This window comes from Symphalangus syndactylus, chromosome 18, assembly GCF_028878055.3.
Source record: "Symphalangus syndactylus isolate Jambi chromosome 18, NHGRI_mSymSyn1-v2.1_pri, whole genome shotgun sequence".
NCBI classification, from domain to species: domain Eukaryota; kingdom Metazoa; phylum Chordata; class Mammalia; order Primates; family Hylobatidae; genus Symphalangus; species Symphalangus syndactylus.
The window spans coordinates 102,868,353-102,884,048 of record NC_072440.2 but is presented as its reverse complement, the minus strand read 5'-3'; the positions used below and the strand labels follow the sequence as shown (position 1 = coordinate 102,884,048).

The 15,696-nt window shown below is 42.0% G+C and overlaps 1 protein-coding gene across 3 annotated transcripts in view; it reads left to right on the top strand.

Moving 5' to 3' along the window:
- CPSF3 (cleavage and polyadenylation specific factor 3) overlaps positions 1–15,696 on the top strand; it is a 51,838-nt gene that overhangs the window by 21,189 nt on the left and 14,953 nt on the right. For all 3 annotated transcript variants that reach the window (XM_063623980.1, XM_055253854.2, XM_055253853.2), the window contains 5 exons: positions 4,212–4,364; positions 8,880–8,988; positions 11,671–11,769; positions 12,954–13,048; positions 15,500–15,587. In XM_063623980.1, coding sequence (XP_063480050.1) covers positions 4,212–4,364; positions 8,880–8,988; positions 11,671–11,769; positions 12,954–13,048; positions 15,500–15,587 — 544 coding nt within the window. The remainder of the gene's footprint in view (positions 1–4,211; positions 4,365–8,879; positions 8,989–11,670; positions 11,770–12,953; positions 13,049–15,499; positions 15,588–15,696) is intronic.

Here is a 15,696-nt window from a genome sequence, read left to right as displayed (position 1 = left end):
AGGCAGGAGAATGGCATGAACCCAGGAGGCAGAGCTTGCAGTGAGCCGAGATCATGCCACTGCACTCCAGTCTGGGTGACAGAACAAGACTCTGTCTCAAAAAAAAAAGAAAAAAAAAGAAATATACTATATAGCTCCTTATTCGTATATGACTTATTTATTTATTTATTTATTTATTTATTTATTTTTGAGACGGGAGTCTTGCTGTGTCGCCCAGGCTGGAATGCAGTGTCACGATCTCAGCTTGCTGCAGCCTCTATCTCCCTGACTCAAGCAATTCCCCTACCTCAGCCTCCCGAGTAACTGGGATTACAGGCACACATCACAACATCTGGCTAATTTTTTTGTATTTTTAGTAGAGAAAGGGTTTCAGCATGTTTGCCAGACTGGTCTCGAACTCCTGACCTCAGGCAATCCGCCTGCCTTGGCTCCCAAAGTGCTGGGATTACAGGCATGAGCCACTGCGCCTGGCTGATTTTTTTTTTTTTTTTTTTTTTGAGGCAGAGTCTCACTCTGTCACCCAGACTGACAGCAACCTCCGCCTCCCAGGTTCAAGCAGCTCTCTGCCTCTGCCTCCTGAGTAACTGGGATTACAGGTGCCCACCATCACGCCTGGCTAATTTTTGTATTTTTAGTAGAGATGGGGTTTCACCATCTTGGCCAGGCTGGTCTTGAACTCCTGACCTCGTGATACACCAGCCTCGGCTTCCCAAAGTGTTGGGATTACAGGCGTGAGCCACTGCACCCGGCCGACTTACTTATATTTTTAAGTATGATGTAACTTATTAAAAATAAGTTAGATATTTTGATGGAATTGGAAAGGAGGGGTAAGCTGAAAAAAAGTGTGTATTTTCAATTAGAAGAACACTAATGAAGCATGTGTTCATAGAAAAATAGGTGAAGTGCCCTTTCCGAATGTATTGGAAAGCAGAAGAAATGGCCTTTTGTTAGTTTTGTTTGTTTGCTTGTTGTTTTTGTTTTTTTTTTTTTTTTTGGATGGAGTCTTGCTCTGTTGCCTAGACTGGAGTGTAGTGGCGCCAATCTCGGCTCACTGCAGCCTCTACCTCCGGGTTCAAGCGATTCTCCTGCCTCAGCCTTCCGGGTAGCTGCGATTACAGGCAGATGCCACCACGCCCAGCTAATTTTTGTATTTTTAGTAGAGACAGGGTTTTACCATGTTGGCCAGGCTGGTCTCAAACTCCTGACTTCAGGTGATCCGCCCACCTCGGCCTCCCAAAGTGCTGGGATTACAGGCATGAGCCACTGCACCTGGCCTTGCTTGTTGTTTTTTAAATACATTTTACTGTGGTAAAATATCTAACATAAAATTTGCAGTTGTAACCATTTTTAAGTGTACAAACCAGTGGCATTAATTATATTCACAGTGTTGTACAACCATCACCACTGTCTATTTTCACAGCTTTTTATCACTCCAAGCAGAAACTGTACCATTACACAGTAATTCCCCATTCCCTTTCCCTGACCCTGGTAATCTCGAATCTACTTTCTGTTTCTATGAATTTGACTATTTTAGGTATTTCGTATAAGAGGAATCATAATGCCTACGATGTTTTCAGGGTTCCTCGTGTTGTGGCACGTATCAGCACTTCATGCCGAAGTCATGGTCCATTGTATGTAGACCACATGTTGTTTATCCATTCACCTGTGGGTGGACACTCGGGTTGTGTCACTTTTCAGCGAATGTGAAGTGGTATCTTGTTGTGGTTTTGATTTTCATTTCTCTGATGACTAATGATGTTGAGCACCTTTTCATGCAGTCTTTTGTTTGTTTTTGAGCTCTTTCTAGCATGATAGGCCTCACAGGTATTTGCCACTGGCCCTTAATGAGCAGATTATTTGGTTGAGACAAATCACTCTCCTGTCCATAGCATCACGGTGTGTAGGGTTTAGTCACAGAGTAGGCTCCTCCCAGGTGTTCCTTATTGTATGTGTGCATGAACATTCCCCCAGATTTCCAAGCCAGGGAGGAAAAGCCGTATTGCTCTTTCTGTGTGGTGTCACCACCTCATCCTCAGCCCCATTTCATCCTGTCACTCTCCTGGTTCTACTTCTGCTGACAGTTTAAGTTCTTGGGTTGAGCTTCATGGTCATTTTCCTGTAATAACCAGCTCCAGCAAAAGTATAGCTGCAGGATAAAATTGCAATACTAGTAGGGTTGGTGGTAGTAATTAATACTAGCTAACATTGATTATTTACCATGTGCCAGGCACTGTACATGTGTTTTATATGAACTGACTTGCTTAATCTTCATGACTGACAGCTGTTCTGCAGATGAGACAACTGAGGTGTGAAATCACTTGGTCAAGGTTACACAACTAATAAGCAGCAGCACCAGGATTCTGCTCAGACAGCCAGGCCCAGGCGCTTCCCCACCAAACAGTAAGCCCCTGCCACATGCTGGTGCTGGCCATGCCCAGCCACAAGCCATCTACCACGTGTGAGAGTCTAAGAACAATCTATCTTGGCCGGGTGCAGTGGCTCAGTCCTGCAATCCCAGCACTTTGGGAGGCCGAGGTGGGTGGATCACTTGAGGCCAGGAGTTCAAGACCAGCCTGACCAACACGGTGAAACTCCATCTGTACTAAAAGTATAAAAATTAGATAGGTGGTGGTTCACACCTGTAATCCCAGCTACTTGGAGGCTGAGGCACGAGAATCCTTTGAACGCTGGAGGCAGAGGCTGCAGTGAGCCAAGATCGTGACACTGCACTCCAGCCTGGGCAGCAGAGTAAGACTGTCTCAAACCAACAAAAAAATAACAATCTATCTTGTAAGACAGAATTTACAAAAGTGAATGGAAAGGGACTGGTAGCTAATGCTGCTGTTGCAAATACCCTCTAAAATATTCCATTTGGGGCTGGGCACAGTGGCTCATGCCTGTAATCGCACCACTATGCAAGGCTGAGGTTGGAGGACTGCCCAGAAGTTTGAGACCAGCCTAGTGAGACCACATAGTGAGACCTTGTCTCTACAAGAATAAAATAAAACTAGCCAAGCATGGTGGCTCATGCCTGTAGTCCCAGCTACCTGGGTGGCTAAGGTGGGAAGATTGCATAAGCCTGGGAGATTGAGGCCACAGTGAGCCAAGATTATGCCACTGCACTCCACCCTGGGAAAGAGAGCAAGACTCTGTCTTTAAATAAAGAAATATATAAAGTAATAAAATGTTCCATTTGGTTCTGAAATATTTTATTAGGATAGGCACAGTGGCTCACGCCTATAATCCTAGCACTTTGGGAGGCCAAGGTGAGCAGATCACTTGAGCCCAGGAGTTCAAGACCACCTTGGGCAATATGCAAGACCCTGTCTCTACAAAAAATACAAATATTAACCGGGCATGGTGGTGGCCTGTGCATGTGGTCCTGGCTATGTGGGAGGCTGAGCCAGGAGGACTGCTTGATCCCTGGAGGTTGAGGCTGTAGTGAGCCATGATCACACCACTGCACTCCAGCGTAGACAACAGAGTGAGAGCCTATCTCCAAAAATAAATAAGTATATGAGGTAGGCCAGGCATGGTGGCTCACACCTGTAATCCCAGCACTTTGGGAGGCTGAGGCAGGCAGATCACAAAGTCAAGATTTCGAGACCAGCCTGACCAACATGGTAAAACCCCGTCTCTACTAAAAATATAAAAATTAGCCAGGCATGGTGGCGTGCACCTGTAGTGCCAGCGACTCGGGAGGCTCAGGCAGGAGAATCACTGGAACTCAGGAGGTAGGGGCTGCAGTGAGCTGAGATCACGCCACTACTACACTCCAGCCTGGGCAACAGAGCAAGACTCCATCTCACAAAAAGAAAAAAAAGAAGTATGGGTGTTTTCTAAGACAGTAGGGTAGCAATAGTTTTGTACAAGAGTCATAGGCATTTAAAACTAGAAGAGACTACAGAAGTCAGCCCTTTACCACTGTGAACATAGAAGCAGTGAAACATGGAAAAGGCGTGTATCTCATGAGTGGCAAAGACTGGAGTAGAAAAGAAGTTTCTTTACTCTGTTCAAATAGTACCACATAAGGATCTTTTAAAACCAAACAGAATGAATATGTGTACACAAGTTGAATCGGCTGGAAGTCCTTAAAAGTAGTAAAGTTTCATAACTTCCAAGTATGTCTCTATTTCATATATTTAATTCAGCTAAGGACCATGATTAATGTGAATTATGTTTCCCTATATTTTAACATTTATTCTATGTAGATTTTAGTCCATGGAGAACAGAACGAAATGGCCAGATTGAAAGCAGCACTGATTCGAGAATATGAAGATAATGATGAAGTTCACATAGAGGTTCATAATCCTCGGAATACAGAAGCAGTGACCTTAAACTTCAGAGGAGAAAAACTAGCCAAGGTAAAAGGTTATGGTTCCTGTCTATCCGATACATGTTTTTTCTTCAGGAAAGACTGTACTTCTTAAGAAAATAGATCTTTAGTCAAAAGAATATGCTTATTTCTGTCTACTTGTTATACTACAGGAATTTTATCCTTATCCTTTTGGCTTCTTTTGGTTCTGTCCATTCATTTCTTCAGGTGGAAAATGTTCAGCTAGATTAGATTTTTTTTTTGTGAGACGGAGTCTCGCTCTGTCATCAGGCTGGAGTGCAATGGTGCAATCTCAGCTCACTGCAACCTCCGCCTCCTGGGTTCCAGCAATTCTCCTGCCTCAGCCTCCTGAGTAGCTGGGATTATAGGCGCCTGCCATCATGCCCAGCTAATGTTTGCATCTTTAGTAGAGATGGGGTTTCACCAAGTTGGCCAGGATGGTCTTGATCTCTTGACCTCGTGATCCACCCACCTCAGCCTCCCAAAGTGCTGGGATTACAGGCATGAGCCACCGTGCCCAGCCTAGATTAGATCTTAATGCAGCTGAATCTCATAGCTCTTTAATCCATATCCCCACTTGCTTTTCCTACCCACATCTGAGGGTAAAGAACTGTTTGTTACTGTTTGTTACTGTAGCCAGTATAGCCTTGTGACCACCTCTTGTCATTCTCCCTGAGAATCTAAAGATAGGCTCATATCTCTAAACATGTATGTTTGTGTAGATATGATGGAATATATGAAACATTTTCTTTTTAAAAATTAATCGGCCGGACACAGTGGTTCCCTCCTGTAATCCCAGCACTTTGGGAGGCCAAGGCGTGTGGATCACTTGAGGTCAGGAGTTGGAGACCAACCTGGCCACCATGGTAAAACCCCGGCTCTACTAAAAAAAAAAAAAAATTAAAAAAAAATTAGCTGGGTATGCTTGCAGGTGCCTGTAATCTCAGCTACTTGGGAGGTTGAGGCGGGAGAATTCCTTGAACCCAGGAGATGGAGGTTACAGTGAGCCGAGATCGAACCTGAGAGATGGAGGTTGCGGGGTGAGCTGTGATCGCGCCACTGCACTCCAGCCTGAGTGACAGTGAGACTCTGTCTCAAAACAAACAAACGAACAAAAAAGAAGTAATCAAGGCTGGGCACGGTGGCTCACTCCTGTAATCCCAGGACTTTGGGAGGCCGAGTCAGGGGAATCGCTTTAGCTCAGGAGTTCAAGACCAGCCTGGGCAACGTGGTGAAACCCAGTCTCTACGAAAAATACAAAAATTAGCTGGGTGCAGTGGCATGCTCCTATAGTCCCAACTACCTGGGAGGCTGAGGTGGGAGGATGGTTTGAGCTCAAGAGGTTGAGGCTACAGTGGGCCATTGTCCTGTCACTGCACTCCAGCCTGGGTGACAGAGCAAGACCTTGTCAAAAAAATAAAAAAAGAATTAATCATTTTTGAGAGTGAAATGTAACATTTTCAGAATTTAAAGTTGAAATAGTTAAGGAAAGCCTGAGCTGGCTTTTTAGAGGGATGTTGTCAGAAGTCTGCATCTTCTGTTGATCACAACTCGTTTAGAAATACTTCTAAGAGAAACTTTTTAAAAATTACATATATAATTTTAAATTTTTAAAAAGGAATTGAAATCAATATGTTGAAGAGATATCTGCAACTCCCATGTTCTGTTTTTTTGTTTTGAGATGGGGTCTCACTCTGTTGCCGAGGCTGGAGTGCAGTGGTGCGTTCATGACTCACTGCAGCCTTGACCTCCCTAGGCTCAGCTGATCCTCCCATCTCAGCCTCCCAAGTAGCTAGGAATACAGGCACTATTTTTTTTTTTTTTTTTTTTTAGAAGGGGTCTCATTCTGTCGCCCAGGCTGGAGTGCAATGGTGCAATGTCAGCTCACTGCAACCTCCGCCTCCCAGGTTCATGCAATTCTCCTACCTCAGCCTCCTGATTAGCTGGGATCACAGGTGCCCACCACCACGCCCAGCTAATTTTTTTTGTATTTTTAGTAGAGACGGTATTTCACCACATTGGCCAGGCTGGTCTCGAATTCCTGACCTCAAATGATCCACCTGCCTTGGCCTCCCAAAGTGCTGGGATTACAGGCGTGACCCACTGTGCCCAGTCTGAGGCTCAAACTTTTAATGATTTAGTTGAAGGTTTAAATATCAACATATGGCGGACCAATCATCTGAGGTCAGGAGTTCTAGACCAGCCTGGCCAACATGGAGAAACCTTGTCTCTACTAAAGATACGAAAACTAGCCAGTCGTGGTTGTGTGCAACTGTAGTCATAGCCACTCGGGAGGCTGAGGCAGGAGAATCGCTTGAACCCGGGAGGCGGAGGTTGCAGTGAGCCGAGACCATGCCACTGCACTCCAGCCTGGGCAACAGAGCAAGACTCCATCTAAAAAAAAAAAAAATCGACATGTTAATAAGCAACTTTACAACACACTTTTAATACATAATGAGCCAAACCTGCAGATGGTAATTAATGAATATCCTTTCTTGAAGGTGAATTGGAGGAAAAAAGAAATTAGCAAAACTTAGGGTATGAGGTTTTTGTTGTAAATGGTTGTAGTTACTCCTGAGTCTTACTGTCCACAAAACTTTTCAGGGGCCAATTTAATAGTATTTTTCTTATACCTGTAGAAAAATATACTCGGTTGAGAATCTAGAACTGTATTTCCCATACTCTGCTGGTGGTGGATATGTGGGGAGAAAAAAGAAAGTTTTGCAGTCAGACAGTTTAGAAGATAAATTGAACTGAGTTCAGGAAAAGTTGGGTTTCTTATTGGAGTGTTCTGTTTCTCACCCATAATTTTAATGATTTAAAATTATTACCTTTAGTTATTTTTCTCTCTCAAGTACAACATCACTGTATTAAAATTAGTCTCCTAGGAGCAAAGGTTCTTTTCTGAAAGCTACCAGCAGTTAAGTAGAAAATAACCCTAAGAAATCCTATGAAATACAACCCTCTGTGTTTATAGTTATGAGAACAAATACAGCAGTGCCTGGTTGCTGTTTGCCCTTACTTGCTTAAAGGTAAACAAGTATGGAGCACACTGCCTTTATTTCCTTGAGCTGATTTATTTGCAGTTGAGAGAAGTTATATTTAAGAATACTGGGTTTCAGCCAGGCATGGTGGCTTTCGCCTGTAATCCCAGCACTTTGGGAGGCCATAGCAGGCAGATCCCTTAAGCTCAGGAATTCAAGATCAGCATGGGCAACATAGTGAAACCCCATCTCTACAAAAAATACAAAAATAAGCCAGGAATGGTGACACACATGGTGAACAATGATTGCACCACTGCGTTCCAGCTTGGGTGACAGAGCAAGACTCTGTCTCAAAAAAATAAATACACAAAACTCTTTTTTGAGACAGAGTCTCGCTCTGTCGCCAGGCTGGAGTGCAGTGGCGCCATCTCAGCTCACTGTAAGCTCCGCCACCCAGGTTCACGCCATTCTCCTGCCTCAGCCTCCCAAGTAGCTGGGACTACAGGTACCCGCCACCACGGCCGGGTAGTTTTTTTGTATTTTTAGTAGAGATGGGGTTTCACCATGTTGGCCCGGATGGTCTCAATCTCTTGACCTCATGATCCACCTGCCTGAGCCTCCCAAAGTGCTGGGATTACAGGCATGAGCCACCGAACCTGGCCATAAATGAAACTTGAAAAAAATGAATAGTGGGGCTGGGTGTGGTGGCTCACGCCTGTAATTCTAACACTTTGAGAGGCAGAGGCAGGCAGATCACTTGAGGTCAGGAGTTTGAGACCAGCCTGGCCAACGTGGCAAAGCCCCATCTCTACTAAAAATACAAAAATTAGCCAGGCATGGTGGTGGGCGACTGTAATCCCAACTACGTGAGAGGCTGAGGTGGGAGAATCGCTTGAACTTGGGAGGCAGAGGTTGCAGTGAGCTGAAATTGTGCCACTGCACTCCAGCCTGGGTGACAGTGAGACACCATCTCAAAAAAAAAAAAAAAAAAAAGGTGGGTTTCACATTTGTAATATTTTTGTTTTTAAACGGTTGTTATTTTATTCTCTTAAAAATGTTTCTCCCTCAATGTATGAGCTCACCCATAACCTGTCTTTATTGACCTTTTTATTCAAAGCCGCTGCTGCTGCTTTTAGTGTTAGGTGTACCACAGCCTCCCAGGTTTGTATCAGTGGGTCTCACTCTCTGTTACGAGTTTGCAGCCAGCCTGAGGGAGTGCATGTGTGTGTTTCACGGGGACTTCCCAGCCTTCCCTACTGCAGTGCAGCTAGTGAGAGCTTTCTTAAGCCCTGGCACCTAGTAAGTTACTTGCTTGTTGAACTGATTAGAATTGAACTGTGCCAGATCTGCCACTGTGACTCTTCCCTTTGACACTGGTACGACTGCCCTCATCATAGAGATATTAAACATTTCATGTTTTTCATGATTAAATCCATATGTTGTTTTCATAGTTCAAAGGTGTTATGGTCATCATTACGATGAACTGCATTTTACTACCTGAAAAACTGCATTTTACCAGGTTCTATTTTCTTCAAGTATTTTTTTTTTTTTTTTTACAGGTTATGGGATTTTTAGCAGACAAAAAACCAGAACAAGGCCAGCGGGTCTCAGGAATACTTGTTAAAAGAAACTTTAATTATCACATACTTTCTCCTTGCGACCTGTCCAGTAAGTATACTATTAAATGTCAAATCTAACTTCACTTTAGCACTGAAAGAAAATCTGTGAAAACTTCTCTTTACCTTGTGGCCAAATTTTAAGTAACAGACAAATAATAAAAAAGGAATAGGGGCAAGTTAGCTAATTAGCTCTGTGGAGAGAAAAAAACACCTCCCATGAACTACTGAAAGATTGAAATTATTTGTGAAATCACTTTCTTCATCTTTGGAAACATAAGTTCATTTCTGAGTTCACCTTGTTTTCTACCCTCTACAAGAGACTGATGGGCTTTTATTTTCTGAAGTGACTTTGGATTCCCTGGATAAGCTGTTTGGTTTTTATGAACTTTGCATAAGCATTTCAGTTTTTTATGAGCTTTACATCACTTGCTGGGCCTTTCTATTCCTTCACCATTCCAAAAGGAGTAGGAACAAAAACTTGTATAATTTCTTTAAAAGCAAAAAAGTATTAATGTAAAGCCTAATTTTTTCATTACATTGGAACTTTCAACATCCAAATAAGTAACACCAACTGTATAACTGATGCCTCTAATGTGTGTGTATAAATTGAAGCTCACTGTAGAGAAAAATGAAAACTTGGGCCAAGTGCAGTAGCTCACGCCTGTTATCCCAACACTTTGGGAGGCCGAGGTGGGTTAATCATGAGGTCAAGAGATTGAGACCATCCTGACCAACATGGTGAAACCCCATCTCTACTAAAAATACAAAAATTAGCTGTATGTGGTGGCCACGCATCTGTAGTCCCAGCTACTCGGGAGGCTGAGGCAGGAGAATGGCTTGAACATGGGAGGTGGAGGTTGCAGTGAGCTGAGATAATGCCACTGCATTGCAGCCTAGTGACACAGCGAGACTCCATCTCAAAAAAAAGGAAAAATTGCACAAAACTAAGAAGATTACATTTTAATTTGTAAACTGCTTTTTTCCCAAAGTTGATACACATTTCCATGTGCATTCTTTGTCTTTATAAATTTACTGAGCCATCAATAAGTCATTTTCCAATGAATATGGTATTATCTTCAAGTAAATACTATGCTCAAGGTGATTTACATGGTACTAATATATTATATATGCTTTATGCAGGAATAAAAAACAGCAGCACGGCACGGTGGCTCACGCCTGTAATCCCAGCACTTTGGGAGGTCAAGGTGGGCATATCACAAGGTCAGGAGTTTGAGACCATCCTGGCCAACGTGGTAAAACCCCATCTCTACTAAAAATACAAAAATTAGCTGGGTGTGGTGGCACGTGCCTGTAGTCCCAGCTACTCGGGAGGCTGTGGCAAGAGAGTTGCTTAAACGCGGGAGGCAGAGGTTGCAGTGAGCCAAGATCACGCCATTGCACTCCAACCTGGGCGACAGTGCGAGACTCTGTCTCAAAAAAAAAAAAAAAAAAAGAAAGAAATAGCAGCCATGATGAGGTATTTACCTGTGAGAATGCCCTGCTGTCAGTTTTCGTAGCATCATAGGTCACTGTCTGACTTGTGCCTTCATTCTGAGTTAGTGAGCTCTTACTCTTTTTTTTTTTTTTTTTTTTTTTTTTTTGAGATGGCATCTCACTCTGTTGCCCAGGCTGGAGTGCAGTGGCGCGCAGTCTCTGCTCACTGCAAGCTCCACCTCCCGGGTTCATGCCATTCTCCTGCCTCAGCCTCCCAAATAGCTGGGACTACAGGCGCCTGCCACTACACCTGGCTAATTTTTTGTATTTTTAGTAGAGATGGGGTTTCACCGTGTTAGCCAGGATGGTCTCAATATCCTGACCTCGTGATCCACCCGCCTTGGCCTCCCAAAGTGCTGGGATTACAGGCGTGAGCCACCGCGCCAGGCCTAAGCTCTTACTCTTATGCCACGTAGTCCCAGCCCTTGAAATCTGTCTAATGAAGGAAGCAGTCTTGGGAAGAATTAATCCCAGTATTGTTCAGTGACATGTAGAAGCGCATGATAAGTACTTGAAGACAGACTGTGCACCTCAGGAGTTGGAAAAAGCTTTGTAAATTAGGCAGCCCTTGTGCCAGGTGGTGAAAGATTGTTGGGAGTTACCAAGGAAAGAAGGAAGATGACAGCTGGCATACCAGCTCTGTGGCATCCAAGAACCTGGTATGTTTGGGGACATGAGGTGCTTTCTTTTTTTTATTTATTTTTTTTATTTTTTGGAGGGGTTTTTTTTGAGACGGAGTCTTGCTCTGTTGCCCAGGCTAGAGTGCAGTGACACGATCTCGGCTCACTTGTGCCTCTGCCTCCCAGGTTCAAGCAATTCTCTGCCTCAGCCTCCCGAGTAGCTGGGATTACAGGCATGCGCCACCACACCCGGCTAATTTTTGTAGTTTTAGTAGAGACGGGGTTTCACCATGTTGGCCAGGCTGGTCTTGAACTCGTGATCTCGTGATCCACCTGCCTCAGACTCCCAAAGTGCTGGGATTACAGGCATGAGCCACTGCGCCTGGCCATGAGGTGCTTTCTTACAGCTGGAGCAGAAGTTAACCGAAGGGGAGAGGTAGGGACATAGGGAGATCAGTGGGGAAATGTAAGGTGGTACCAAATTAAGGAGCAGCTTGTTAGCTTTCTGAAAAACATGTTCACATTTACTTTGCTTTTATTTCTTTTTTCTTTGCTCCTGGTATGTGTTTCGTAGGACTGGTATTGTTTCTTCAAGTCTATTCTAATTTTCTCTTCAGATTATACTGACTTGGCCATGAGCACTGTGAAGCAGACCCAAGCCATTCCATATACTGGTCCCTTTAATTTGCTCTATTACCAGCTGCAGAAATTGACAGGTGTGTGTGTGTATTGAAATTCATTTCATTGTTTTCTGTCTTTCAGTAAGATAATTTTCTATCTAGAAAAGAATGTTACTTAATTTTGATAATTGTCTCAGAATTGTGTAAGTTTTATTAATATATATGGTCATGTTATTATTGCCTTTCTGTGAAATTTTGGAAAATACACTCATATTCTTGCCTGATGGTCCTGGGAAAAAAATAAGAAAAACTTAAAAAAAAAATTAAAAAAGAAAATATACTCAAATTTTTTTTAATTCTGTAATACTTACCTTTGACCCACTTAAAATTTAGTAGTCTTTGTTCCTTGTGTTTGAAATCTATTTTACTTGACCATACCTAAAATTTTATCTGTTTCTTTTCTTTGACCAGTGAAAATAATTTTTCTGGTTCTATCGATACCAGTCTATACAGCAGGTTTTATAAGAGTTGATGACCACTGGCCAAAGGCCAGTGAGAAAATAAACCTAGTTTGTTTTCATATTAGACCATTTGAGTTCGAGATTTTGTATATTAACATCATGAGGGGCAGTGACTAAATTAAAAGGTGTAGACTTTCTGATAAAGCAAGAACACTTCATATTACAAAATACATTTTCCATCAGTAACGCTCTTCATGACTCATGAGCTACTACCATAAAATAAAGCAGTAGAAAGAATCTTTTTTTTAAAACCTCGGAACCTTGCACTAGGATAATCTGTCATAACATGGAAGGTTAATAAAATATGTCTGAACTATCCTTGATTAAGAGGATGCTAGAAAGACCAGAAAAGTCTCTTCAACAATAGAATTTTGCTGTAGAATGTTGAAGCTTACGAAGACAGAAGGTAGACGAAACTAGTTGGCAACAATTGACAAATTTTATGTTATATGTTAAGATGCTAGTGGAAGGCTAAATCTCTTGTATACAAAAGATAGATGTTTGAGCATCACTTAAGTTCGCTACTGATAAAATGTTTGATGTCCAAAGTAAATGCAACCTAGTTAGATGAATGCTTGCAATACATGTTCAGACCTTTCCGTTGCTGTATTTTGCTGTTTAAAAATTGACTATATAAATGAGTTACTAACTTTTTAATTGTGTAGCTGCTTTATTTTCGTTGTCTCTATAAACAAATGAATGGTCTCTGGAAGATTATCAGAAAAGTATATACATCTTATAGTTACATCTTTCTTTCAGGTGATGTGGAAGAATTAGAAATTCAAGAAAAACCTGCTCTGAAAGTGTTCAAAAATATTACTGTAATACAAGAACCAGGCATGGTGGTATTAGAAGTAAGAAAAGATCATTGACCTAAACAATGAGGGAAAAAAGTTTTAAAAAGTTCATGAACAATTGTAGAGAAAATTAGTGTCTTCCCAATTAGAAAAAGAATATTGTTGGAAAGTATATATATATATATGTTTTAAGGATCAGCATTAAGTATAATTAAGTAGCTGAGCATTTTCTATGTAGTCACAAAAAAACCTAATAATAAATTAAGGTTCGTATTTAGTATGTGTAATAAGTATAGTCCTGTCCTGTAAGTCTTACCTGACTTTGTGCTACTCCAGGATGTCTTCAGTTATATCAGAAGGTTTTACAATTCTTAAGGTAAAAATTTAATTCTGTTAAATTAAACAAACTTAGGTACCACTCATTAAAAGAGCAGAATTTTGAAGATTCAAATAAACAACAATAAAGTGACCCAAATCTGGAAAGGATAGAAATTATTAAATTAAGTGATGTGGTTCCTGTTAGAATTTTAAACTCCAACTTGTGGAATTTGGAAGACAGATACCAAAGGAATTGCATGGTTGATTTTGATAGATTGGCACCTGTTAAGTTTAAAGAAGGACTTTCAAAATGAGGCCTATCATTGAATAGTCCAGAGAGGTACCTTGTCTACTGCTATGCCCCAAGGTAGAATTGTATATAAATTGCCAAGGTAGATGGTCAGCTATTTCGTTCATATATTCTAATTTTTTTTTCTTTTTTTGAGACAGAGTCTTGCTCTGTCACCCAGGCTGGAGTGCAGTGGTGTGACCTCAGCTCTCTGCAACCTCCACCTCCTAGGTTCAAACAATTCTTCTGCCTCAGCCTCCTGACTAGCTGAGACTACAGGTGCATGCCACCATGCCCAGCTAATTTTTGTATTTTTAGTTAGAGATGGGGTTTCACCATGTTGGCCAGGATGGTCTTGAACTCCTGACCTCAAGTGATCCACCCGCGTCGCATACATTCTATTTTTAAAACAAAAAAGATTTATCAGCTTTGGTCCCAATACAATTCTGTGATTTAAGTCTAAATTTGATTCATAAGGCTAGAAGCAACTAAAGAAAGTGTCAGGCTGGGCCCAGTGGCTCACAGCTGTAATCCCAGCACTTCGGGAGGCCAAGGCAGGCGAATCATCTGAGGTCAGGAGTTCAAGACCACCCTGGCCAACATGGTGAAAGAACGTCTCTACTAAAAATACAAAAATTAGCCAGACATGGCACCTAAAGTCCCAGCTACTTGGGAGGCTGAGGCAGGAGAATCACTTGCATCTGGGAAACAGAGGTTGCAATGAGCAAAAATCACACCACTGCACTCCAACCTGGGTGGCAGAGCCAGACCCTGTCTCAAAAGAAAAAAAAGAAAGTGTGAAAAGGAGTAGTTATCTATAAACATGAAGTTACATAGAACAATATATATAATGTTAATATCAGAAAAAGGGGGAAGTTATAAGAGATATTAATTTAGCTCATTCTACTAAATACTATTAGAGGCTGTGTATGATGGCTCACACCTGTAATCCTAGCACCTTGGGAGGCCAAGTTGGGCAGATCACTTGAACCCAGGAGTTCAAGACCAGCCTGGGTAACACAGCAAGACCCTGCCTCTATCATTCATTCATTCATTCATTTATACATACATAGTAGATAATATATTTTTGTTCCTAGGGTAGACATGTCAGAGATTGTTTACCCTAGGAACAAAAGCCAGGGGATCTGAGGCTTAGTGTGAGAAGCAAAAGTAAATATTTAAAAATATTACCCTCTTGGTCAGGCGCGGTGCCTCATGCCTGTAATCCCAGCACTTTGGGAGGCCGAGGTGGGCGGATCACCTGAGGTCAGGAGTTGCGAGACCAGCCTGACCAACGTGGAGAAACCCCATCTCTAGTAAAAATATAAAATTAGCCGGGCGTGGTGGCACATGCCTGTAATCCCAGCTACTTGGGAGGCAGGAGAATTACTTGAACATGGGAGGCAGAGGTTGCACTGAGCCAAGATCACGCCATTGCACTCCAGCCTGGGCAACGGGAGCAAAATTCCATCTCAAAAAAAAAAAAAAAATTACCCTCTTCACATTCTGTCTGTAGTCATATACTATACTAAATATAATAAGCATTAGGAATTTGAGTTCAGTCCCAGCACCAGTGATTATCCTGTGCAAGTTACTTTTGAGTCAGTTTTCTCTTTTATAAAATGAAATTAATTGTGCTATTAGTTATGAAAATTAAAGATAATGCCTATAAAACACTGTCAAAAAGAAGGGCTCAGTACAATTTACTTTTGTTGTTTACAGAAAATTAGAGGAGTATAGTATTATTAATTTCAGTAAACAATGAGTCAGTTAATTTCATTGAAAATGCCAGAAGCAGTAGTTTCGTATGTACAGTCCATGGTTTGGTGGGTTGTAGTTGTAGCTTTTGTGGTTGGTCACTATAGGTAGGTCACTTCCTAATTCTGCCTTTTGCTTTCCAGTGGCTGGCAAACCCTTCTAATGATATGTATGCAGATACAGTAACAACTGTGATATTGGAAGTTCAGTCAAATCCCAAAATAAGAAAAGGTAAGAGTTCGTTCATTTTTATCCTTTTTTTTTTTTTTTTTTTTTGGAGATGGAGTCTAGCTCTGTTGTCCAGGCTGGAGTGCAGTGGCACAATCTCGGCTCACTGCAT